The sequence below is a fragment of the Gracilinanus agilis genome, chromosome 3 (assembly GCF_016433145.1).
Source record: "Gracilinanus agilis isolate LMUSP501 chromosome 3, AgileGrace, whole genome shotgun sequence".
Taxonomy (NCBI): domain Eukaryota; kingdom Metazoa; phylum Chordata; class Mammalia; order Didelphimorphia; family Didelphidae; genus Gracilinanus; species Gracilinanus agilis.
Window position 1 is genome coordinate 27,017,753 of NC_058132.1, and position 18,595 is coordinate 27,036,347.

General features: G+C 51.5%; 1 protein-coding gene across 1 annotated transcript in view; it reads left to right on the forward strand.

Moving 5' to 3' along the window:
* The window catches only part of SIPA1L3 (signal induced proliferation associated 1 like 3), a 59,554-nt gene that overhangs the window by 14,311 nt on the left and 26,648 nt on the right, over positions 1–18,595 (forward strand). Inside the window, exons 5-11 of the mRNA XM_044667369.1 lie at positions 447–550; positions 1,595–1,752; positions 3,361–3,937; positions 5,100–5,374; positions 11,219–11,464; positions 12,024–12,170; positions 18,239–18,366. Coding sequence (XP_044523304.1) covers positions 447–550; positions 1,595–1,752; positions 3,361–3,937; positions 5,100–5,374; positions 11,219–11,464; positions 12,024–12,170; positions 18,239–18,366 — 1,635 coding nt within the window. The remainder of the gene's footprint in view (positions 1–446; positions 551–1,594; positions 1,753–3,360; positions 3,938–5,099; positions 5,375–11,218; positions 11,465–12,023; positions 12,171–18,238; positions 18,367–18,595) is intronic.

Consider the following 18,595-nt stretch of genomic DNA (forward strand, 5'->3'; position numbering starts at 1 on the left):
ACATTTCTTTCCTTCGTGTACACTGGGGCCAGACCAGCTTCCTTAAGGTTCCTCGTGGAAGCCTTGACTAGGCTTCCTGACCACTAGCATGCCCTCCCTTCCCCTCACCTCTGCCTCTTGGCTCCCAGGGCCTCCCCTCCATCATGGCCTGGCCTTTGCTTTATGTAGCCTTGGCTGCTCTAGAACAGAACTCTGCGTGTGTGTGTGTGTGTGTGTGTGTGTGTGTGTGTGTGTGTGTGTGAGAGAGAGAGAGAGAGAGAGAGAGAGAGAGAGACCCACACACAGACACAGACACAGAGACAGACAGACAGACAGAGAGTGAGTGTGTGTGAGAGAGTCAGTCAGTCAGTGTCTGTCTGTCTGTCTGAGCATCCTGGACAGTGCCTGGCCCCTAAGGAATGTTTGGTATCTGACTGGAGGGTCTTTGTTTCTTTTTGGCCTTTCAGCTGATTCCACTGGAACACACTCTTTGTACACAACGTATCAGGAGTACGAGCTCATGTTTCACGTGTCCACCATGCTTCCCTACACCCCCAACAATCGGCAGCAGGTTAGTGTCTGGCAGGACAGCTGGGGGCCAGAGTATTTGGGGTGGCCGTGGGGACCTGACCTACTGAGAGGCCTCTGACTCTGAAATGAAAGAATTTGGACTCTATTTTTAAAGCCCCTTTCAGGTCTACTCTATGTGAGCATGACAAGGGGAGGAAACCGGGGGAAACAACACAACTCCCCTCTGCCCCCCACCTCATCTTGTTGGGCCTCCATATCCCCCTGCTGTTCCAGTGGCCACTCACAGCTCTGTTTCAGTAGGAATTTATGGCTGAATTGACTTGGCCAGTGCTGAACACTAGACTACCTGGTCTGCAATGAGAGATGATGCTCTGTGAATTCCTGCATTTGGGCCTTGGGAGTGCATGAGATGAGGCCCCATATACATATCCAGAGACAGAGCATGGCTGTTGGCCCGTCACTGAGGAAGTGGGTCCTGACAGAGGCAGGGCCAGCTTCAGTTTCTGGATACTGGAGCCCAGGATCCAGATTGTGGAGACCCCAAGGAGAGAGACACACATCCAAGCAGCCTTGGCAGACCCAGCTTTTTGCTTGGGGAGAGAAATCCTTAGCATTTAATAGAATTTGATTATTCAGAATATCCTTATTATACAAGCTGCTGTGTCTAGGGTGCAGTGCTTTGCATTGGAGGAGAAACTAAGTAGAGGCTTATAGAATGTTAGATTTGTAGAGAAGGTTATCAACTCTGATCTAGCTATTCAATTTCCTTGTCCAAGCAAACTGAGCCTTTGGGGATGGTGGCTTAAGGGAGGTGTTGACATTTGCCCAAGAGCACACAGGTGATCAGGGCAGAGCCAGTCTTCAGACTCAAGTCCTTTGGCTCTAATTCCATTGTCCAGTATGTGGTCCATTTGTGGGCCCATTCTCCTGACACATAGAAAAGACATGGGCTGTCTTCTTCCCTGGAGACCAGTGTTGTACTGACCGTTAGAGGCCACCATGAGTTTCCATTTTATGTCACAGAAACTGGAATGCTCTCTCCCAAGTGATTCCCTAACTACTTCCTTCTCTATTTTCCTCTTAGTTACTAAGGAAGAGACACATAGGAAACGACATCGTGACCATCATCTTCCAAGAGCCTGGAGCCCTGCCCTTCACCCCCCAGAATATCCGTTCACATTTCCAGCATGTCTTTATCATTGTCCGAGTTCACAACCCTTGCACTGATGCTGTTTGTTACAGGTAATGCACTGTGTCTTCCCACTGCCACCTTTCTCACTGGACAGGAGCACCGTGTCTGGCTCAGGAAGGTGGATGAATATTTCACCCTCTTACCCTTTGGCCAGAGTTGTAGAACAAGCTGCCTCCTTCCCTGTTTCAGGCCAGAGAGAGAGTTCTTAGCAGAGATCCCCTGCCTGGGTAGGATGTAATTCTTGGCTTTCCACAGAAGAATAACTGGTGCCATGTAGCATGAATCTCCTAGCTTCTTGTTTAAAAGATTTGACTGGAATTGAAACTGTGTCCAGGAGGTCTGCTAGAGCTTTTTAAGTTTTCTTTAATTCTATTGAGCAAACACCTGTTATGTACAGATCCCTTCCTTTCCATACACACACACACACCCCATCACACAGCTCTTGTTCCCATGTCAGGGGTAGATCAGTGAGGTACATAGAGATAGGGGTTGCTTGAATGACCTGCAGTAGCTATAAACCAGCTTTGGATGAGGGGATGTCAAATAGTGCCCCCATGTCCCTAGGGGTTTTAGCTGCCTGCTGCCTCATGACATTCTTGGCTGTGGGAAAGAATGCCACAGAATCAGAATCACTAGACTGGAAGAGACCTTTGAAAGGGCCTTCATCCTTCTGCCTCTGGGCAAAATGAACTATCCCAGGCTATCCTGAACAAATGCAAATCTATCCTAATTTTATATCCCTTGAAGAAAAATTTCATCCATTCTAAGAAGAGACTTGCCATCCAGAAATGTCTTTGTCTGACCTCCATCAGTCTCCCTTTGGTCTGTCCTCTGGAGACGGAGAGCGGCTGTTGGTTACCTTTCTGATAACTATTTGTGTGCTTTGCCATTATTAAGTTATATTTCTTTTCTTTTCTAGATAAAATTTTTTTCAATGAACAAAAAACTATTTTTTCTTTCTCCTCTCCATTTAAAAAAAAACTACCTTTATAACAAATGTGCTTAGTCAGGCAAAACAAATTCCCACATTGTCTGTGTCCAAAGCACATGCCTCTATCTCTGCCTGAGTCCATCAGCTCTCAGTCAGGAGGTGGACAGCATGCTTCATCAGGTCTCTGCAATCATGGCTGGCAATGGCTTGGTTCAGAGGTGTTCATCCTCGGTGTTGTTGATTATAAGAATTATTCTCTTGGTTCTGCTAACATCACTCTGCATCAATTCACATAGTTCTTCCCAGGTTTCTTTAACCTGGTCCCATCGTTATTTCTTATAAAACAGTATGAGAGGGGGCAGGTAGTGGCTCAATGGATTGAGAGAAAGGCCTACTAATGGCTGGTCCTGGATTTAAATCTGACCTCAGATACTTCCTTGTTGTATGGGCAAGTCATTTAACTCCCATTGCCTAGCCCGTACCATTCTGATTCTGCCTTGGAACCAATACCCACTACTGATTCCAAGATAGAAGGGAAGGATTTTTATTTTAAGAATTTTTTAAAAAATACTATTCTGTTACACTGACCTACCCTACTTTGTTAAGCTGAACTTCTCTAATTGACGGACATCCCCTAGTTTCTAATTTTAATCTGTTTTCCAAAGATCCAGTTCATTTCTCAGTGAAGAAGTGAGGTTCAGTGTTCTCTCTCTTTCTCTCCTATCAGTGTGGCTGTGAGTCGATCCAAAGATGCCCCTCCATTTGGCCCTCCCATCCCAAATGGAGTCACATTCCGTAAATCAGATGTGTTTCGAGACTTCTTATTGGCCAAGGTGATAAACGCCGAGCACGCTGCCCACAAGTCTGATAAGTTCCACACGATGGCCACTCGGACAAGGCAGGAGTACCTCAAGGACCTGGCCGAAAACTGTGTGACCAACACTGCCATTGACTCCACAGGGAAGTTTAACTTGATCTCCCTGACCTCTAAGAAGAAGGAGAAGACAAAGGCTCGGGTGGGCGCCGAGCAGCACAGCACAGGGGCCATCGCGTGGAGGGTGGCTGCTCAGGATTTTGCACAAGGGGTGGAGATCGAGTGTATATTGGGGATTTCAAATGAGTTCATCATCCTCTTGGACCTACGCACCAAGGAGGTGGTGTTCAACTGCTTTTGTGGGGATGTCATCGGCTGGACCCCAGACTCCTCCATGCTCAAGATCTTCTATGGGCGAGGGGACCACATCTCCATACGTGCCTCAGAAGGGTTCCCCGAAGACATTAGGGAAATTGTCCAGAGACTCAAGGTAAGGGACCTGAGAGCCTTGCTTGCTAGCGCTAGCCTTGCCTCAGACAGGGCTGCTTCCTTGTTGTGGGGGCTGTCCACGATGGTATCTCGGCCCCTCAGACTGGTCCTAGCCAGCCTGTCTGAGCCCGCAGGCCGCTGGATGCTGCTCATGTTTTTATCCAGCCTCTGCTGGAGTACTAGAGAGCTTTTTCCAGTTTGTTCCCAAGTGACCCCTTGTAGGTTCACAGCCAGTTGCACCCCCGTCGGGTGTCCTGGGACTTGGGAACCAGTCTGGGTTTATCCTGTCCTCACCTTTTGGGAGTTTTCATTGGGGCATCATTATGGGATGTGTGTGTGCGCGCACATGCACATGAGCACTTAGACAGTGTGGGAGATAAAGGTACGTTTCCTTCATCATTTCTCTCACACAAATGCAGCTTCTTGGCTGACCCTGAGGGAGAGTGAGAGGGACGTTGCCCATTGTACAAATGCTGGCCACCATTCTGCATCATCCCTTACAGAGTTTACTCTGTGGGCTGCATGACCATGAGTAAAGCAGGGGACCCAGGAGACCGTATCCACACCTCCAAGCCAGAATCCAGTAGTGTCAGGGGAAGCGATGTGTGTCTCCCCTCTCGTCCTTTCTTGCCTCACATGGGAAAGGTCCACCCGAGTTACAGACTGGCCGGATGAGCAGCCCCAATGAAATGGTAGTGCTGCCCTCCGGGCGGGCCAAGCCTGGTCCAGTGGCTCATTCTAAAGAGCTCTGGGATAGCAGTCCTTTATCTGTGAGGACATGCCAGAGTTATCTGGGCTAATGGGGCCAGGGGGCCTTTCCCTTAAAAAGAGGGAGCTCCCTGAATTTTGATTCCAGAAGAACATCAGGAATGCTGTGAGGTCAGCTCTGTGGTCTACTCAGACCAGATTCCTGTTTCTGGGGAGGCCGTGGTTGCGTTTCCATGGAAATGGGGCAGAGACAGCAGGTTTAGGATGGGTAAAAGCCTCTAAGTCAGCCTTGTGCCCCTGTGCACCTCCCATCTGGGAGTTCAGATCTGTGCGTGTTTTCGCCTTTCCTCCCAGGTGATGAGAAGTTCCCCAGATTTATACAACACCCCCCCCCCCACACACACACACACACATATGCACACATGTTCAAGCACTTTCCCCAATGTTCCTGCCAGGTTATGACCAGTGGCTGTGAAACAGTGGACATGACCCTGAGGCGGAACGGGCTGGGCCAGCTGGGCTTCCACGTCAAGTACGACGGCACCGTCGCCGAGGTGGAGGACTACGGCTTTGCCTGGCAGGCGGGACTCCGACAGGGCAGCCGGCTGGTGGAGATCTGCAAGGTGGCTGTGGTCACCCTCACCCACGACCAGATGATTGACCTGCTACGGACCTCAGTCACTGTGAAGGTGGTCATCATCCCCCCCTTTGAGGACGGGACTCCTCGGAGGTGAGGCTGCAGCAGGAGGCCCCAGGCGGGTGGGGAGGCTGGTGTTGGGACCCACAGTGGCCTCCCTTTAGGTTTTCCTCAGATTATCTCTGGCAACCCAAGAGTTTTGTGGGTAAAACCTTCCTGTTTATCCCATGATGAACTGAGCAGCATGTGTGAGCCATGGTAGAATGATGAGGTGTTGAGTCAGGAAGCTTCAGGAGAATCAGAGTGAAGGGATGCCATAGAGAAAAAACCTGGATTCAAATTCCACCCTAGACACTTGGTAGTTGCTTGATGCTAGGCAAGCCCCTCAATGTCCCTTGGCCTCAATTTCCTCATCTGTAAAATGAAGTGGTTGAACTCCAGGGTCTCTGAGGTCCCTGTGATCCCTTATGTTCTTGTTTCCTAGGTGCCTCCCTTCCCCCATCCAGATTGGGCATGTTAGAAGCCCAGCCTGTCATCTCTCTAGCCCCTGTGGAGTTGAGATGAGAAGGGACAGGAGCCCGGCTCAAGTCCTAGCTGGGTGACTGTGCATAAGTCTCTTCTCCTTCCTGATCCATCAAGTGGAGACAGTGCTTGTCTCACCAGGCTCACAGATTAGTCCATGGGAAGAGCTTTGCAGAGCTGGGAGGGCTGTGGGGCTTGGGCCACACCAGGTAAGCTGAGGTGGCTTCTAGCACTGAGGCTCTGGAGTGCCCCTATCACCGAGGGCTGAGGGAATGGATCCTGGTGGTAGGACTCCACAAAACATACAAGTGCTGCCAGCAAGCACAACTGAGGACCAAAAACCCTGACTCCAGAAGGCACAGACATGATGGCCTTTTGGTTGCAGTCAAGTAATTAAGTGTGCTAAAAAGTGTGCTCAAAGTAGAGCTGATTTCCTCCTGGAAACAGAAGGTCAGAGGATTCAGAGTCCATTCTCCACTGCCCAGATTATCAGGAAGAGGGATGTATTCCTCAAAGTGGGGAAAACACAGGAGAAAAATCTCAGGATAGCAGCCAAGTAGATCAAGGTCCAGAAGAGGCGTGGACAGGCACTGGCCCAGGTCAAGAGACTGGGTGTGGAAGAAGGTGACCCAGAGAGCAAAGATGAGGCAGGACCCCTGAGCCCAGGGAGCCGAGCACCGGATTCTGAGAAGGAAGTAGCGGCTTGTCTATCCTCTCGTGAGAGAATCAACCTCACACAGGATCATCCCTAAAGGGCGAGAGGAAGAATAAAGAGAAGTGGCAGCTTGTGAGCCCCCACTCACAGAGGAGGAGTCTGGTTGGCACTACCAGTAGGCAGGACGGATGTCTTCCCAGACCAGCTGTCACGGATGTGGCCAAGAAGCTCCTGAGGCTTGTCAGAACTAATGACTCCTGCCTGCCTGAGGTGATTCATGCAGGCATAAGTGATACTGCCAGAAGGAATCTCAGAGAGTATGCTGCTAGGGATGGTGAAGTCTTCACCGAGAGACCGAAAACCTTCAGGGGAGAGGAGGCAGCTGCCGTCGGAAGGCAAAGGCTCTTGAAGAGAAAGTCAGGAAAGAAACAGCTTCTAGAAAAGATGAGGTCTGAGAATAGCACATCACAGCATCAGAGATGGCAGGCTTCAAACCAGGGATGGAGTGCATCTGAGAAGGGCTAGAAATAACATTTTTCTTTAGAGTCTTCTAGACCTACTGAAAAAGGAGAGCGAAGGATGACTGCCTGTATACCCATTGTGTGTACCCATTGAGCTACAGTCTATAGAATGTATCTGCAGTACAGGGGAAAGCATCATGGCCAAGATCCCCAGAAATTCACAGTTATAGAATGGAGGAAAGTCCCATTTAAGCCTGTGGGCTCAGCTGTCTCTATATAAATGCACAAAATAAAAGGTAACAAGCAAAGGAAACTAACGGTTCAAGGAGACAAATATGATCTCCTGGTAGCATGGAGAATGGTGGGAGAGGACCCCTGATTGCACATAGCACAGTCCTGATAGGATCTACCTAATTTGGAAGGAGAGTGGGATTAATAAAAGGCACAAGCAGAGACCTCCCCCACCCCCACCCCAGTTTGTTTAATGAAGATATTCCTAGGTGAGAAAATCCAGGAGGAGCAACATGGGCATATGTCAGCAGAGTCCAAAACAGAGATGATGTTGTCCTGAGAGTGAGCTACCCACTGCTCAGACAGGAAGGAAATGAGGTGTCCAAGGCACTGATGGCAAACCTGGCTCTGGATAGGAGTGGTGAGGGGCTTCACTTTTCCAGACATCTGCTGGAATACATGCTCTGCCTACAACAGAGCCCCTCCTAATTTCTTGGCTTGTGTGAATGATAATTCCATCCCACAAAAGGTGAAGCACCTTAGGGGGACTTTGATCTGCTAGCTAGTACAGGATGATGGAGACCTCGAGGGCAGGAGTGAAGGCTGGGCATCACCTGATCTGATGATTCACAGGAAGGAGAGATGAGGCGATCTTTGGACCAGAAAAGACAAAAAAAAAGGCTCCTGAAGCCTTGAGGCCCAAGATTGGGAATGAAACAGAAAGCGTGTCAGGGCCCTTAATGAATTTGTCACCAAGCCCGGATGAATTACATGCCAAGATGCTGAAAGACCCGCTCCAATATGATTACAAAGTCCGTCAGGACTCAGGTGCTGCAGGACTGAAGAAGGACAAACATTCTCCTCACTGTCAAAGACAGAATGGAGGGGCAGCTGGGGGACTCAGTGGATAGAGAGCCAGGTCTAGAGATAGGACTTGTTCTGAGTTCAGGTCAGACATGTCCTAGCTGTGAGACCTTGCAAGGGAGAGTCACTCATTCCCACATGCCTAGCCTTTACCACTCTTTCTGCTGTGGGAATCAATACTTAGTATTGATTCTAAGACAGAAGGTAAGGGTTGAGGGTGGGGAATGAATTCGGACTTCAATTCATGGTGAAATTCTTGAATGTGTTATTGAAGGGTGCTTAGTGCTTATCTAGAAAAGGAAGCAGCAGTCATCACTCCGAGGAGGATGGTCAGACTGACCACAAGGGAGCGCTGAGGTGGCAGTTGGCCAAGATTCACCAGGCTGTTTCCATTTATCTATAATGTTTTGTTTTGACACAGCAGACAAATACTTCCCAGAGGCATACTCTAAGGACCATGAGGACAAGGACTGCCTCATAGCCTCAGCTTCGGGCGCAGCACCTTGCCCACAGGGAGAAGGCCAGCATTTAATCAGACTTTTAAAAACAGAATTGGGGGGCAGCTGGGTAGCTCAGTGGAGTGAGAGCCAGGCCTAGAGACAGGAGGTCCTAGGTTCAAACCCGGCCTCAGCCACTTCCCAGCTGTGTGACCCTGGGCAAGTCACTTGACCCCCATTGCCCACCCTTACCACTCTTCCACCTATGAGACAATACACCGAAGTACAAGGGTTTAAAAAACAAAAACAAAAACAGAATTGAACAGTTGAATGAAAACACCCAGCAGGGCCCCCTTTAAAAGGCTCTCTTCTTGATTGGTGAACAGAAAAGGACATCTTTAATTGGGCGGCAGGGTGCTGACTGACAGGGGCAGCTGGCCAGAGTGCTCTCACTTCCTTCTCTTGATTGATTTGATTGGTTTTGATCCTTATGCAAAAGTCGCTTCTGCCTGGGCTTCCTTCTCTGTATCCATCATTCCGTGTTGGTCTAGCCAGCCCTCGTTTCTTTCAGTGCAATGATGATTCTATTCGTTTATTTTTCTTTCTTTATTTTTAAGGCCTTACCTTCCATCTTAGAATTGATACTAAGTACTGGTTTCAAGGCAGAAGAGCAGCGAGGGCTAGGCAAGTGGAGTTAAATTAAGACTTGCCCAGTATCACAAAGCTAGGAAGTGTCTGAGGCCAGATTCAAATCTAGGACCTTCCTTCTCCAGGCTGGGCCATCCACTATACCACCTCGCTGCCCGACCAATAAGCATTAGAAAGCGGTGTCTGCTGTGTGCCAAGAATTGTGCTGCATATGTAGGACACGGACACCCAAGTGAACCAGTCCCTGGCCTCCAGAGGCACAGATAGTCTGAAGGGGATTGTTTCCCACAGGCAATAGAAAAAAAAAGCAAAGGGCAGAACCATGATGCCGGGCATCCCCCAGCAATGGAGAGCCTTCCTTGGACTTTCACTGCTTGTCCTGAGGTGACACTTGGGGCCGTGGACCAGTTCGAGCTAGCGGGGGGAGAGTGGTGGTGGGGGGAGCTGCAGGGAGCCCTCTCTTGTCTCTGCCCACCTCGTGATGCCCAGACTGGAACTCGCCACGTCTGGCTGCCATGGGTCCTTGCTGTCTGAAACCACGCCTGCAGGGGCTGGCCCTGAGGCTGCGGAGAGGAAGCAGAGCCCTGGGCTCAGCCCTGAGGACTGGCCCAGCGGGTTTCCAGGTCCATCCCCAGCTTTTGTCTAGAGAAAGGCTGCTTTGTGCTCCTGTGAGGGGAGGTGGCGCAGCGCTGCCCAGGCTGGCGGGGGCGTTTGGGGTTTCAGTCTTTCCTTTGGGGTTTGATTCTCCCCAGGCTGCAGGCCCTGGGGCAGCATGCAGTGGCCCTCATTTGCAGAGCAGATAACAGAACTCTTGGGTATCTCCAGCCCTTCCCTGTGACTTTTGTCCTCTGGTTCATGTGCCCGATAAGACAGGACGAGGAGCCAGCCGGAACGAGGAACTTGGATTCTATCTGGGCACCCCTCCTCTACTTCCTCGGGTCACTGGGGTCTCCAGAGCTAGAACGTGATCCTCTCACTTGACAGAGGGAGACTCACGCCCAAGGCAGGGAAGTGAATGGGCCAAGGTTACCCAGGCAGTGAAAGGCAAAGCTGGGATTTGAACTGAGCCCTTCTGACTTCAGATCAGAAGAATGATGGTAGCAGGAACAACAGAGATCATAATAGCTGGCAGGAACTATGCTGGCCTTTTGGGTGACCCTCAGCTGGGGACCCAACAGTGCAGATATGAGCCTAAACTCAGGATGATCTGAATTCAAATCTTGCCTTAGACACTCACCAGCTATGTGACCCTGGCCTCGGTTTATCCATCTGTAGATGGCAAGCCACTCTAGACACAACAGAAAAGCCCCTGATCCACAACAGGGAGGAAGATGATATCACAGCCCCCACTTCACAGGTTTGCAGAGCCGATAAAATGAGAAAATCTTTATAAAATGCTTTGCTTGCCTTAAAGAACTCCACAAAGTGGGCAGCTGGGTGCCTTAGGGGATAGAGAGCCACATCTAGAGATGGGAGGTCCTGGGTTCAAGTGTGGCCTCAGACAGTGACCGTGGGCAAGTCATTAACCCCCATTGCCCAGCCCTTACGTTCGCCTGCCTTGGCACAGATATTGATGGAGCTCTCCCTGGATAGCTGTCGTCTGAGCAGTGGAATCCCTCCAACGGGGATCAGAGCAGCCCTTCTCCTGCGAAGATGCCATGAGGCCACGACTGGCGCACTCAGCCCGGTGCCTGGCACAGAGTGGCTACTACTTCCTTTCTAAAGCCCTGCCCAGCTCTGACAGAGGCTCCCACCCTGCCAATGCCCCGGGGGACAGAACCACGAAGGCTGCCGGTGTCTCCGTTACACCATCTCATCGTGCCGGGCCCTCCCTCGCTCTATTTTTAGTTCTCTGCTGGTGGTGTTAGCCACCTGCAAACTAGGTCACCCGCGCCACCAGAGCCTCCTTGCTAAGAGCGGGGCAGGTCGTCACGCACTCAAGTCAGGGGCTGGGGCTGGGCCCGGGCTGCAGGGGTCCCCGTTCTCCTGGGCCCGGCCTCGAGCCAGCCAGGGCTTCTGGAGTTGACCCAGGGCCCAGAGAGAGAAGGATGGCAAGGCCAGGCCCGGTGGCTCACCCGCAGGGCTCCCTGGGCAGGAAACGACCCACTTCTCTTTGCAGGGGATGGCCAGAGACCTGTGACATGAATACCTCGGAGCCAAAGGCCGAGCCGGAGAACATGGCGGCCCGGCCCCCGTACCGGAGCAGCTCTGCCTGGCAGTGGAGCGGGCCCGCTTCCCACAACTCCTTACAGACCTCCAAGTGGGCGGCCCCTGGCACCACAGGCCATGCCCAGTCGCTCAGCCGGCCGCCGAAGCCCACCCCGGGGGTCCCGTACCGGGAAACCCAGCCGCTGCACGGCAAACGGTAAGTGGTCCCTGAGCCCCGGGCAGACGGCAAAGGCCAGACCGTCCCCGTGCAGGGCAGCCTTGGGGGCAGAGTGACCCGCGAGCCCAGGGTCTTGTCCTCGCCTGGGGGCCTCGCTTTCCCCTTGGTCACTGTTCCTGCGTTGTGAGCCTGGCAGCGGGCCTCCCATCCCATTCCTGACAGGTGTTCATCCGGCCTCTCTTCCCATTCTTGACGATGGGGAGCTCACCACCTCAAAAAGCTGAACCCAGGCCCTGGTCCCTTGTTGTCGGAGCCCCGGGCTTGCTTTAGGGTGAGGAGAGCATGCCGCAGCCCTCCTCTGGCGTTAGAGAAGCTGCTGCCCGACGGCAGAGCCTTACCTTCCCCTCCTGGGCGTTTGCCCCCCGCACACACGCATCCTGTCACTACGCCTTGGCGCAGTCTCGGGAAGCGGCCAGGCAGCTGCCGTTCTTCCATTTGGCATGTGGAAGCCGGGGTCCAAGAAAGGCTGAATGAGTTATCCGATGTCGCGCTGCCCCCGAGCGACCCGGCCTCCTCCTCTTCTCCTGTCTCGTCCTAGGCCCGTCAGCTTTCCAGAAACTCCCTATGCAGCCTCACCAGCAGGGGTGGACAGAGTCCAGCCTTATCGACAACCTTCGGGGAGCTTCTCCACTCCAGGCTCGGGGGGAGCCTCCTCCTACTCCCGCTACAAGCCGTCCCCAGAGAGGTAGGAGCCGGCTTCTGTTCTGTCGTCAAGCAGCCGTCACCTTTGGGGCCCTTCTAGACTCCCGCTGCCCAAGGCAGACACGAGCACCCATGTCTGTCGGTCCCGTTAGGCCTCGAGGCTCTCTCGGCTCCCTTCCTCCTCGCCCGTGATTTGTCCCTCAGCTTCGCTCCAGGTCCCGGAGCCTGGCTGAGGTTGGAGGAGAGAGCTCTAAGCCCCAAAAGCTGGACAGGAAGGGACATCATCTCTCCCGTTTGTGGAAGCCAGACACAAGGGAGCAGGCGGGGAATCTGTCCTCTGGAGAACTGGGCCCGTCAGTCTTTCCTCAGAACTCCATCTGGGGTGGAGTTAGAAGGAGGCTTAGAATTCTCTAGTCTGGCCCTCTGTTTGCAGAGGAGAGAGCGAGGCCCGCACAAGCACAAGGTCTTACCAGAGCCCCCGTGGGCCGAGATTTTTTAAGTCTGAGACCTCCTGCTTGTCCTGCCTAGTTTACCCACTGAGCTGCTTCCCAAAAGGCGCAGACACCAGAACTGCCTGGTCTCTTGGGGCCCCTTTTGGCCACGGGTGGGATTTGGGCTGAGTCTTGAAAGAAGCCAGAAGGGGGGCACGTGAAGAGGGAGAGAACTCTGGGCGGGGGAGACTGCCAAGGCAAAGGCACACAGCCGGATGGGAAAGGAACCAAGTGTATGAAGCTTGGATGCCAGAGGGTTTATGTTTAATCCTCGAGGCAATAGGGAGCTGTTAGAGTTTAGCAAGCAGGAGAGTAGCTGCTCTGGCAGCTGAATGGAGACTGGACTGGAGAGATGCAAGCATCAGGACAAGAGGGAGCAGAAGCAGTACCCAGGGAGGGAGAAGACCATCCACCAGGCACTGTGCAAGTAAGGACTGGACAAGTCCTGAATCTCCAGATCATGGGCAGTCCCTAGAAAGTAACTTTAGCTACCCTCCGAGGGACCCAGCTCTGAAAAGCCTTCTGAAGACTCAACACTTGGGGTGAATGCTGGGGGAGGTACAGAGTGAACACACTCAATCCCTGCCCTTGGGAGCTCCGAGACCGTAAGGGGGTCTACCCCCCCCCCCCAGGGCACTGAGAAGTGCTGAGCTAAGTGCTATATGGGAGCCTTCCAGGGAGAGTTAAATAATGACGGTGACAATCACCGCAGCAGCTGGCCTATCTAGAGGGCCGCCTACGTGCCAGGTGCTGTCCTACTCACTTTACAAGTATTCACCACTACCCGGGGAAGGAGGTACTGTTGTTATCCCCACTTTACAATTGGGGAAACAGGCAACATGGCAGTGAAGCGACTTGCCCAGGGTCATACAACCAGGAGGAATCTGAGTAGATTTGAACTTGGGTCTTCTTGATTACAGCCCAGTGCTCTATCCACTATACCACCCAGCTGCCATGCTAGGATATTTGCCTCCTGACTAACTCCTCACCCATTTCCATAGCTCTTTGGTTTTTTTTACTTTCCATATACATAGAATGATGTCAGAGAGATGGTATAGGAAATTGAATTTCTATTTAATTATATTTGGGGGATCTTAAGTGTAACTTCTAAGTGTGTAACTTTCTAAACCCTGTGCTTCCTTTTTTTTTTTTTTTTAAACCCTCACCTTCCATCTTGGAGTCAATACTGTGTATTGGCTCCAAGGCAGAAGAGTGGTAAGGGCGGGCAATGGGGGTCAAGTGACTTGCCCAGGGTCACACAGCTGGGAAGTGTCTGAGGCCAGATTTGAACCTAGGACCTCCCGTCTTTAGGCCTGGCTCTCAATCCACTGAGCTACCCAGCTGCCCCCTGTGCTTCCTTTTTGAACTTTTATGGATTTCCCCAAAAAAAGTTTTGTTTTAATGCCCTCCTTTTTTCATGTCCCTCTTACTAAGCCTCCATATTGTCCCCTCATTAAAAACTGAGAGAAGGAAGGAAGAAAAGCCTCTGTTGGGAACAGCAACCTGCTATGCTGAGCATCCTGGCATGTGCCATCCTCATACACAACAAATGCACATAGCTGCCATGTCTAAAAATGGATGTCCTGGTGCCATGGGAGACCATCACCAGCCTCTAAGGAGATGGTGATGTGCCTCCTCCAACATCCATGGGAAACATGGCATCCACTGTATCAATCCTGCTTCTGGAGGCTTCAGAGGCTGCTTTCCTGGTCAGATCATCCTTGTATAAACTGCTCTGATTCTGCTTGCTTTACCCTGTGTTGCTCCATGCTTCCCAGGACACTCTCATCATTTTTCATGGCAAAATTCTGTCCTGTCTCATTCACTCAGTACCACTTATTCTGTGGTTCCCATGCTAGTGGGCAGCCCCTTAGATGTGCAGGCTTTTCTTTGCCTTTTTTTGTTGCCCCTTTCCTGATTAGGAAGGTTGCTTTCTTGCATCTCCTTTCCCAGTATTATGTTCCCCTTAACACCCCATCTTCCTGTCTATTTGCCTGTTAAACCCTGTATATCTCTACTCCAAAATGTATGTTCACCTGCCCTTTATTTCAGAAAAAAAATGAGGCTCATCAGATGTCCACTTCTGCCTCCCTTTTCTTCCTGTTTGTGTCTTTTCTCCCACCCCAGTTATGACAAAGAACAAGTTTCTCCCTTTTCTTCCTCAATAGTGTGGTCCTTTCCCTTCCTATCTCTTTCCTCTCCTAGTACTCTCAGAACAGAACCAATTTATCCCTCCCTTAGGTCCTCTTGCCTTTCACATTTAACTCTCTCAGTCCCCTTTGTAGACATTAAAGTTCTAAAGGGACCCTTGTTTGCTCTCTCCTTATTAGAATAACTCTAATAACTCTGGCACCTTTACCTTTCTAACTTTTTCAGGCCTCTTGGTTTTGCACTTCAGAATTTCTGCTCAGCTCTGGTCTATTCATCAGAAAAAATCGAAAGTCCTCTACTCTATTAACAATCCATTTTTTCTCTGGTAGTTATTCTTGGTCAGAAGCTGATATCTTTTGCAGTCCATGGTCATAGAAATTGCCTTGGTGTCTATGATTTGGTGCTTGCGGCTCTTTTCTCTGGCAGTTCAAAGTCATCTTTCTTTAATATAAAAGCTCTGAATTTTGGCTCTGACATTCCTGGGATTATTCTTTTGGAAGATCCAATCGGATGGTGATTGGTCCATTTTTTCTGTCTTCCCATTTCCCTTTGGTTTTGGCTTCTTGAAATAGACTATCCAGTGGCAGCTAAGGGTCACAGAGATAGAGTACCAGGCCTGGAGATAAGAGGTCTTGGCTTCAAATGTGACCTCAGATGCTTCCTAGCTGTGGGAACCTCAGCAAATCATTTAACCTTGATTGCTAGCCCTTGCCCTTCTGTCTTAGAACTGAAGATAGAAAGTGAGCATTTTAAGTATATGTACGTGTACACACACACGCACGCACACATATACACATATATATGTAATATGTATAAATATTCAGATTTTTTAAAAGACTTTTTTTAATACCTTTTGCTTTTTTTTTTTTTAGTCACCATAATTTCTCTTAATGTTCCTTCTCCTTGCCCTCCTAGAAAGCTATTCTGTATAACAAATAGTATTCTTTAAAATACAAAAAAGGAAAAGGTGGGGAGATCAGCATAAACTGATCAATGCATTAAAAAAATCTGAAAATATGGACAATGTACATCACTCGTGGACCTCCTGCCCCTGTCAAGGGAGTGGGGTAGGGCGAGGTGGAGTGGCTTCTCAGACCCCTTTTTGCAAGCCAGGCTCGTTTGTTTTCCATAATTTGGCAACGTTCATTTTTCACTCGTGTGTGTGGAGGAGAAGCGCTCTTTCAGAAAGCTGGCACTACAGATGATAGGGGCCTAGAATCAAGAGGACCCGAGTTCGAATCCCACCTCTGGCACGTCCTCCCTGTGCGACTTTGGGCAAGGGGCTCTGCCTCTTTGGCCTCTAAAATGGAGGAAGTTAGGCTAAATGAGCTCATTCTCAATCTGCAAGCTTCTTCTTGGCTGCTGGCTTCCTCACAGGCTGCTGAGATGTGTCTTCCCATTGGGTTTGAGGGCTCTGGTCAGCGCTTCCTTGGGGCCTGGGCTCAGGACTGCCCTCAGGAGCTCATGTTCCACTTGGGGAAGAAGTGGGGCAGAGCCTTCAGAGATCACCGCACCAGAGCTGGAGGCCCAGGAGGTGTCGGTGGTAGGAGGCTGCTCCTGCCACGTGAGAGGAGGAGGGCAGGGAACAAGCCTTTAGATAGTGTGCTGGGCACAAGGTGACACACTTTACGAAGATTATCTCATTTGATGCTCACTACGACCCTGAGAGGTGCGTTCTGTTCTTAACCCCATTTCTCAGTTCAGGAAACTGAGGCTAACCCAGGTTCGCCTTAAAAGAAGGATTTTCCCAGAGTCACATAGCAAGGAAATGTCAGAGGCTGGATTTGAACTCGAGTCTTTTCTAACTCCAGATGGGCCACCAGCTGCCTAAAATTTGAAGGCTCTTTTCCTAGAGTAGGAGTTTTTCACTTTTGTTGGCAGAACCCTTTGGCAGTGTGGTAAAGCTTTTGGGCCCCTTCTCTGAATTATGTTTTCAAATGCATAAAATAAAACACATAGGATTACAAAGGAAGTCAATGATACTGAGATGCCTTTATAAAAATATATTTTTTTGTTTTGTTTTGTTAAAGAAGCATGTTTAAAGACTCCAGGTTAAGAACTCCTACCAGGAGCATCTAAGTTACTCACTGGAAAGAGCCAGGCCCAAAGACGGGAGTTCCTGGGTTCAAATCCGGCCTCAGACACTTCCCAGCTGTGTGACCCTGGGCAAGTCACTTCACCCCCGCTGCCTAGCCCTTACTACTCTTTTTTTTTTTTTTTTTTTTTTAATTTTTTAAACCCTTAACTTCTATGTATTGATTTATAGGTGGAAGAGTGGTAAGGGTAGGCAATGGGGGTCAAGTGACTTGCCCAGGGTCACACAGCTGGGAAGTGTCTGAGGCCGGATTTGAACCCAGGACCTCCTGTCTCTAGGCCTGGCTCTCAATCCACTGAGCTACCCAGCTGCCCCTCTTACTGCTCTTCTGCCTTGGAACTGATACACAGTATTGGCTCTAAGACGGAAGGGAAGGGTTAAAAAACCCAAAGCCCCTAACCCACAGGGCAGCTAGATAATAGATCTAAAGCAGGAATGGCTGTGCGAGGGTCTGTGGAGTGGCCCAGCCCTGGAGTCAGGAGCACCAGTGGGCACGTGAGCCCAGAGCCCTGGGCATGCCCGAGTCGTGCCCAGCAGAGAAGGTGCCTCCGCCCTCTTGCCCAGGCGTGGCCTTGCCTGTGAATGGGAGCTCCCCGGGGCAGCGGCTCCGGCCCTTTGTGGCCCCTTCAGGAGGCTCCTTCACACACACCCGTGGCAGATCCTCTTGTAGCCTTCAGCGTAGGCCTTGGGGGCTGGACAGGATCTCGGCGGCCTTCTGGAGCCTCCTATCCGGGGAAGGAATCCCCCCTCAGACCCTGGGGTCCTCTAGCCTTTTGGAGAGAGCCAGCCGGACCCTGAGACGCAGAGCCCAGAGCCGGCTGCGGGCCTCTCCCCGGTGACCGTGGCCCGGCTTCACCGCCCGACTGCCATCAGCCTGGGCCTGCCGTCCCTGCCCCGCTGGCCTTCCAGCCTGCACTAGGCAGCTCTCCTCCCCTCGGGCAGCCTGTGGTGTCGGAGTGGGGTTGGGAGGCAGGACAGGTGTGGAAGCCGTGCCGAGGCCAGCGACCGGGGGGTGGGGGCTGTCTCTTCTGACCCCTCCCCACACGGCGGGCTGCTCTCTGCACCGCCTCTCGAGGAGGGCCTTCTCGTGGGTGGGAGGGCCAGAGAAGGCTGCTCTCCACGCCGGCCCTGGGTCGCCTCCCCTGGCCCGGCTCAGGGATCAGACTTGCCTTCCTGGCAAGGAGCTAATTGTACATCTCACATCTTACTCATCGGATCTCGCCGGCAGCTCTCCTCCCCCTCCCCAAGTCTGAACTCTGTATATTTAAAACCTGCTAATGAACATGTAGCGGGCCTGCGTGCCTGCTGGGGGGTTGGCTCGCTCCTGTGCTCTGCCTCGGACTCCCAGCTAGCTGGTCTCTGTTCTCTCCCCAGATATGCAGCCTCTCAGCATCCTCTGCTGCCGCTGGAACCCCACTACGGCCACGAGGGGCTGTCCAGTGGCGACTCCTCCTCAGGTGGCCTGACCAGCCAGGAGAGCACCATGGAGAGGCAGAAGCCAGGTGAGATGCCTCGGAGCACCGGCCGGGGGTCCCTGCTCCTCCTCCCAGGCTGCATCAGGTCACTGTATGCCCTACAGGGGCTAGCAGAAGACAGGACATTGAAGCAGCCCTCTTAGTGAGGGGGGAAGAGAGATTGGGNAAGAGCCCAAATCAAAGTGGTGGCTATATGAGTGGAGAGAACAGAGTGTATGCAAAAGATTTTATGGGTGTGGAATTGATGAGATTTAAC